This window comes from Nerophis ophidion, linkage group LG21 (assembly GCF_033978795.1).
Source record: "Nerophis ophidion isolate RoL-2023_Sa linkage group LG21, RoL_Noph_v1.0, whole genome shotgun sequence".
Lineage (NCBI taxonomy): Eukaryota > Metazoa > Chordata > Actinopteri > Syngnathiformes > Syngnathidae > Nerophis > Nerophis ophidion.
Window position 1 is genome coordinate 8,601,597 of NC_084631.1, and position 7,935 is coordinate 8,609,531.

At 39.1% G+C, this 7,935-nt stretch overlaps 1 protein-coding gene across 1 annotated transcript in view; it reads left to right on the forward strand.

Annotated features, from left to right (window-relative positions):
* Window positions 1–7,699, forward strand: part of cpne4a (copine IVa) — a 69,432-nt gene extending 61,733 nt beyond the window's left edge. Inside the window, exon 15 of the mRNA XM_061881753.1 lies at window positions 6,812–7,699. Coding sequence (XP_061737737.1) covers window positions 6,812–6,943 — 132 coding nt within the window. The 3' untranslated portion in view covers window positions 6,944–7,699. The remainder of the gene's footprint in view (window positions 1–6,811) is intronic.
* Window positions 7,700–7,935: the final 236 nt, after the last annotated feature.

A 7,935-nucleotide genomic window follows, 5' to 3' on the forward strand; every position in this document is an offset into this window, starting at 1 on the left:
ATCGTCTTCTTCTTCATCCCCTTCTTGTTCTTTCTCCTCCTCCTTTCCTTTCTTCTTCCTCTTTATCTTCATCTTACCTTTCTCCTCCCTCTTCATCTTTCTATTCTTTGTTTTCCTCTTCTACTTCTCCTTCTTTCTCTTCTCCTTTTTCTACATTCTTTTTTTTCTTCCTCTTCTCCTTTTTTGTTTTTCCTCTTCTTCTTTCTCATCTTCTTTTTGTTGTTTTTCCTCTTCCTTTTGTTCTTCTTCTTCCTCCTTCTCCCTCTTCCTTTTGTTCTTCTTCTTCTTCCTCCTTCTCCCTCTTCCTTTACATCGTCTTCTTCTTCATCCTCTTCTTTTTCTTATTCTTTCTCCTCTTTGTCTTCATCATACCTTTCTCCTCCCTCTTCATCTTTCTCTTCTTTGTTTTCCTCTTCTACTTCTCCTTCTTTCTTTTCTCCTTTTTCTTAATTCTTTTCCTTCTTCCTCTTCTCCTTTTTTCTTCTTCTTCCTCTTCTTTTTGCTATTTTTCCTCTTCCTTTTGTTCTTCTTCTTCCTCCTTCTCCCTTTTCTTCCTGTTCCTTTTGTTCTTCTTATTCTTCCTCCTTTATCCCTCTTCCTTTCAATCTTCTTCTACTTCATCCTTTTCCTCTTCTTGTTCTTTCTCCTAATTATCTTCCTTTTCTTCTTCTTTTTCCTCTTCTTCCATTTTTTCCTCTTTCTTTTTTTCTCTTCTTCCTCCCTTTCCCTCTTCTTCTTTTTCTTATGCTTTCCCTTTTCTTCTTCCTTTTTTCTTTTCTTATTCCTTCATTTTTCCTCTTCTTTTTTTCCTCTTCTTCATCTTCTTTTTCCTCTTTTAGTTTTCCCTCTTCCTTTTCTTCTTCATTTTCTCTCTTTGTTTTCATCTTCATCTTCTTTTTTCCTGTTCTTTTTCCCCCACTTATTGATTTTTTTCCTCTTTCTCTTCGACCCACCCCTCGCCGTTCCAATTAACTTCCCGCGCTATAACCAGCATGAAGCAGTTTGGCAGGGAGTAGGATGAAAATAATAATGACGTGCATGATATGATTATAATGATAATGATGAAATGATAATGATAAGATGGATGAAAAGGATGACAATAATGTTGAGAATCATTAGAATGATGATGATTTAAATACAGATGATAATGCAAATGATAATAATTAGGGTGCTGACAATGATAATGTTTAGGATGATAAGAATGACAAAAGTGACAATGATGATTATAAGGACAATAATGACGACAGTGACAATGCTGTTGAAGATGATTAGAATGATGGAATGAGGATGTTGAGAAAGATAAGAAAAATGAAAGGGTCAGATCACGGAGAATGAAAAGGTGAGTGAGGAGGGTGAGAAAAATAAATAAGTAGTGATGTAAATGATGTGGGAATGATGAGTAGGATTAAAATGATGATGAGACTAATAAGGATGATGATGAGCATGAGATGATTAGATTGATATAAGTGACAATGAGACTGATGATGTTCAAGATGATTAGAATGATGATGATTTAAATAACATGAGGATGAAAGTGTCAACGATTAGGATCCTGGCACTTAGAATCTTTTGGAGGATTAGAATGACAAACGTGATGAGGATGAGAGGGAGGATTGGAAGGATGCCAATGGTGTTGAGGAATAATGATGAGGATGAGAATGATGATGCAACAATGCTCATGAGGAGAATGCTGATTGGGGAGGAGACCCTGCCCCAACTGGAGGAGTTCAAGTACCTAGGAGTCTTGTTCACGAGTGAGGGAAGAGTGGATCGTGAGATCGACAGGCGGATCGGTGCGGCGTCTTCAGCAATGCGGACGTTGTACCGATCCGTTGTGGTGAAGAAGGAGCTGAGCCGGAAGGCAAAGCTCTCAATTTACCGGTCGATCTACGTTCCCATCCTCACCTATGGTCATGAGCTTTGGGTCATGACTGAAAGGATAAGATCACGGGTACAAGCGGCCGAAAAGAGTTTCCTCCGCCGTGTGGCGGGGCTCTCCCTTAGAGATAGGGTGAGAAGCTCTGCCATCCGAGAGGAGCTCAAAGTAAAGCCGCTGCTCCTTCACATCGAGAGGAGCCAGATGAGGTGGTTCGGGCATCTGGTCAGGATGCCACCCGAACGCCTCCCTAGGGAGGTGTTTAGGGCACGTCCAACCGGTAGGAGGCCACGGGGAAGACCCAGGACACGTTGGGAAGACTATGTCTCCCGGCTGGCCTGGGAACGCCTCGGGATCCCCCGGGAAGAGCTAGACAAAGTGGCTGGGGAGAGGGAAGTCTGGGCTTCCCTACTTAGGCTGTTGCCCCCGCTACCCGACCTCGGATAAGCGGAAGATGATGGATGGATGGATGGATGATTATAAGCACAAAAGTGATGATTAAAATGATAACGATGAGAATGATGGTGTTGAGAATGATTCAAATAATGATGAGGATGAAAATGATAACTTTTAGGATGATTGGAAAAACCCAATGTGATGATAAGGATGAGAATGGTGGTGTTGAGGATGATAAGAGGAACTATGAAGATGAAAATGATAAAGATGATGACGATGAAGAGGAGGACGATGATAATGATTAGAATAATAAAACTGACCGATCGCAGAGGTAATGAGCTTTTGAATGAGGAGGAAGATTAAAATAGTTAAATAATGATGAGAATGATAATGAGGATAAGAATGATTTGTAGGATTACAATGCTGACGAAAAGAATAATAATGATGATGACAATAAGCATGGTATGACAGAGGTGATGAAGATTATGATATGACAACGATGAGAATTATGACAATGATGTTGAGGATGATGATTCAAATAATGATGAGGATAAAAATGATGACGATTGGGATGCTGACGATGATAATGTTTAGGATGAATCAGAAGACGAAAGTGAGCATGAGGATGAAAATGATGATGATAAGGATGGCAATGATGTAGACCAGGGGTCACCAACCTTTTTGAAACCAAGAGCTACTTCTTGGGTACTGATTAATGCCAAGGGCTACCAGTTTGATACACACTTAAATAAATTGCCAGAAATAGTCAATTTGCTCAATTTACCTTTAATAAATAAATCTACATGCATCTGTCCGATAAAAACATGAACATTACGACTTCATTTTTACAATATTTCAAATTCCGACTTTTTTGTAACAAAGACTGTACTCCTGGTATTATTACTTCTTTTTGACTTTTTGTTTCCATACAATCTTGTCCTGATTTAACTGTTTTGTTTAAACTTGTGAATTCTTACGCTACAAACTACGATAAAACATAAAAAATCGCCACAACCGATCTAGCTTTCCGTCATGCTTTCATGATGTTTAAGCAAAGATGGAAAGATTCAACACGTGTTTCCTAAAAGTGGAAATTATTTTGCAAGCAGCATATGCATTTGTTCGATAACGCAGCCTGATGTTACAACGAAATTTGTCCGACAAACTCAATAAAAATATGCACATTACGACTTAATGGTCACAATATTTCAAATTCCGACTTTTTTGTAACAAAGACTGTACTTCTTGTATTATTACTTCTTTTGGACTTTTTATTTCCATACAATCTTGTCCTGATTTAACTTTTTTGTTTAAACTTGTGAATATTTACGCTACAAACTACGATAAAACATAAAAAATCGCCACAACCGATCTAGCTTTCCGTCATGCTTTCATGATGTTTAAGCAAAGATGGAAAGATTCAACACGTTTCCTAAAAGTGGAAATTATTTTGCAAGTAGCATATGCATTTGTTCGATAACGCAGCCTGATGTTACAACGAAATGTGTCCGACAAACTCAATAAAAATATGCACATTACGACTTAATGGTCACAATATTTCAAATTCCGACTTTTTTGTAACAAAGACTGTACTTCTTGTATTATTACTTCTTTTGGACTTTTTGTTTCCATACAATCTTGTCCTGATTTAACTGTTTTGTTTAAACTTGTGAATTCTTACGCTACAAACTACGATAAAACATAAAAAATCGCCACAACCGATCTAGCTTTCCGTCATGCTTTCATGATGTTTAAGCAAAGATGGAAAGATTCAACACATGTTTCCTAAAAGTGGAAATTATTTTGCAAGTATCATATGCATTTGTTCGATAACGCAGCCTGATGTTACAACGAAATTTGTCCGACAAACTCAATAAAAATATGCACATTACGACTTAATGGTCACAATATTTCAAATTCCGACTTTTTTGTAACAAAGACTGTACTTCTTGTATCATTACTTCTTTTGGACTTTTTGTTTTCATGCAACCTTGTCCCGGTTTCAATGTTTTGTCTAAACTTGTGAATTTTTACGCTACAAACCTCAAAACATTAGAATTTGCCAAAACCGATCTTGTAGTTGTCCGTCATCCTTTTAAAAATGCTTAAACAACGTTGAAAATATTCAACATATATTTCTTAAAAATCCAGATTATTTTGTAAGGAATACATTTTGTCGAACTAATTTTACAGCGACAAAAACTGACAGCGCTGGCAAAGGTTGTCCGATAAAATCGATAAAAACCTGTACTGTATCTTTAAATTATTCTTTTCTATTTCTATCCGAAACAAAATTGCTTGGTTGTGTCTAAACTCGTGAGTTTTTACGCTACAAACTACGACAAAGCATTAGAATTTGCCGCAACCGACAGTAGTTTCGGGAGGTGGTCGCCTGGGACGGTTTTCACTTCACAGGTGTGCTCGAAGCCCATGGAGAGAATGCCAAGAGTGTGCATTATGATTGTAAACGATAAGGAAAATGCCTTTAAAAAAAGAGTGCAATTTTAGTGTTTTTCATAGCTACTTGTGCAACTATTTCTCCGGTATAGCTCGGTTGGTAGAGCTGCCTTGCCAGCAACTTGAGGGTTCCAGGTTCGATCCCCGCTTCCGCCATCCTAGTCACTACCGTCGTGTCTTTGGGCAAGTCACTTTACCCAGCTGCTCCCGGTGCCACCCACACTGCTTTAAATATAACTTAGATATGTAAAGTGCTTTGAGTCACTAGAGAAATGTGCTATATAAATATAATTCACTTCACTTCACATCTATATATATATATATATATATATATATATATATATATATATATATATAAAAAATATATATATATAAAAAATGGGTATTTCTGTCTGTCATTCCGTCGTACATTTTTTTCTTTTACGGAAGGTTTTTTGTAGAGAATAAATGATGAAAAAAACACCTAATTGAACGGTTTAAAAGGGGAGAAAACGGGAAAAAAAGAAAATTTAATTTTGAAACGTAGTTTATCTTCAATTTTGACTATTTGAAATTCAAAACTCAACAGAAAAAAAGAAGAGAACAACTACCTAATTCTAATCTTTTTGAAAAAATTAAAAAAATAATTTATCAATCAATCAATCAATGTTTACTTATATAGCCCTAAATCACTAGTGTCTCAAAGGGCTGCACAAACCACTACGACATCCTCGGTAGGCCCACATAAGGGCAAGGAAAACTCACACCCAGTGGGACGTCGGTGACAATGATGACTATGAGAACCTTGGAGAGGAGGAAAGCAATGGATGTCGAGCGGGTCTAACATGATACTGTGAAAGTTCAATCTATAATGGATCCAACACAGTCGCGAGAGTCCAGTCCAAAGCGGATCCAACACAGCAGCGAGAGTCCCGTTCACAGCGGAGCCAGCAGGAAACCATCCCAAGCGGAGGCGGATCAGCAGCGCAGAGATGTCCCCAATTTATGGAACATTATTAATATTTTTTCCTGATTAAGATTAATTTTAGAATTTTAATGACATGTTTTAAATAGGTTAAAATCCAATCTGCATTTTGTGAGAATATATAACAAATTGGACCAATCTATATTTCTAACAAAGACAAATCATTATTTCTTCTAGATTTTCCAGAACAAAAAATTTGAAAGAAATTCAAAAGACTTTGAAATAAGATTTAAATTTGATTCTAAAGATTTTCTAAATTTGCCAGAATCATTTTTGGGGGAATTTTAATCATAAAAAGTTTGAAGAAATATTTCACAAATATTCTTTGTCGAAAAAAACAGAAGCTAAAATGAAGAATTAAATTAAAATGTATTTATTATTATTTACAATAAAAAAAAGAAATGTACTTGAACATTGATTTAAATTGTCAGGAAAGAAGAGGAAGGAATTTAAAAGGTAAAAAGGTACATGTGTTTAAAAATCCTAAAATCATTTTTAAGGTTGTATTTTTTTCTCTAAAATTGTCTTTCTGAAAGTTATAAGAAGCAAAGTAAAAAAATTAATGAATTTATCTAAACAAGTGAAGACCAAGTCTTTAAAATATTTTCTTGGATTTTCAAATTCTATTTGAGTTTTGTCTCTCTTAGAATTAAAAATTTTGAGCAAAGCGAGACCAGCTTGTAGAGGAGGATGAGAATGTTGGTGTTGAGGATGGTTACAATAATGTGAATTATATTTATATAGCGCTTTTCTCTAGTGACGCAAAGCGCTTTACATAGTGACACCCAATATTTAAGTTACATTTAAAGCAGTGTGGGTGGCACTGGGAGCAGGTGGGTAAAGTGTCTTGCCCAAGGACACAACGGCAGTGACTAGGATGGCGGAAACGGGAATCGAACCTGCAACCCTCAAGTTGCTGGCACGGCCGCTCTACCAACCGAGCTATACTGCCCCAATAATGAGGATAAAAATTTATGCTGAAGATGGTGAGATTGAATAGAACATTGAAAGTGATGTGAAGAATGAAATAGTGATGAGAATGTCATGTGGATGATGAGAAGGATGGTTGATGCTTACAAAGGAAGTTTGACTCTTGTTTCCTGTCTCGCGGCTGTCAGGCGTCCCCGGCGGCACTAGCGAAGAGCGTGCTGGCGGAGGTGCCCCACCAGGTGGTGGACTACTACAACAGCAGGGGCATCAAGCCCAAAGTGCCCAGCCAGTACCATTCTTCCAGGCCCTTTGGACCCTGAGGGCCCCGCCTTCACCGTCACGGCCGCCGCTCTCCTGAAAAGCACAACTTTTTGGTCTTTTTTTTCACCACCAAGACTTTTTGTCACGTTTGTATTAAAGGCACGGTCTTCCTGTCCACGTAGCGTCCACTTGGGGAGCATGCCATCCAACTGTTCGCTAGCGTTTTAGAGACTAAGCAGGTAGTTTAGTCCAGGGGTCCCCAACCACCGGCCCCGGTACATTCAATCACACCAGATCAGGGGTGCCCGGACTTTAATTTTTTAGAGCTCCCTTCAATTTTAAAGGCCTACTGAAACCCACTACTACCGACCACACAGTCTGATAGTTTATATATCAATGATGAAATATTAACATTGCAACACATGCCGATACGGCCTTTTTAGTTGACTAAATTGCAATTTTAAATATCCTCCAGCCGAGTGTGAAGCGACCGGAATGAGAATCAGCACCTCCATGGTTCTCGCCCGGAAAAGGGTGGAATGCCATCTCCGGGTTGGGGAGGAGACTCTGCCCCAAGTGGAGGAGTTCAAGTACCTAGGAGTCTTGTTCACGAGTGGGGGAAGAGTGGATCGTGAGATCGACAGGCGGATCGGTGCGGCGTCTTCAGTAATGCGGACGTTGTATCGATCCGTTGTGGTGAAGAAGGAGCTGAGCCGGAAGGCAAAGCTCTCAATTTACCGGTCGATCTACGTTCCCATCCTCACCTATGGTCATGAGCTTTGGGTCATGACCGAAAGGATAAGATCACGGGTACAAGCAGCTGAATTTAGTTTCCTACGCTCTCCCTTAGAGATAGGGTGAGAAGCTCTGCCATCCGAGAGGAACTCAAAGTAAAGCCGCTGCTCCTCCACATCGAGAGGAGCCAGATGAGGTGGTTCGGGCATCTGGTCAGGATGCCCCCCGAACGCCTCCCTAGGGAGGTGTTTAGGGCACGTCCAACCGGTAGGAGGCCACGGGGAAGACCCAGGACACGTTGGGAAGACTATGTCTC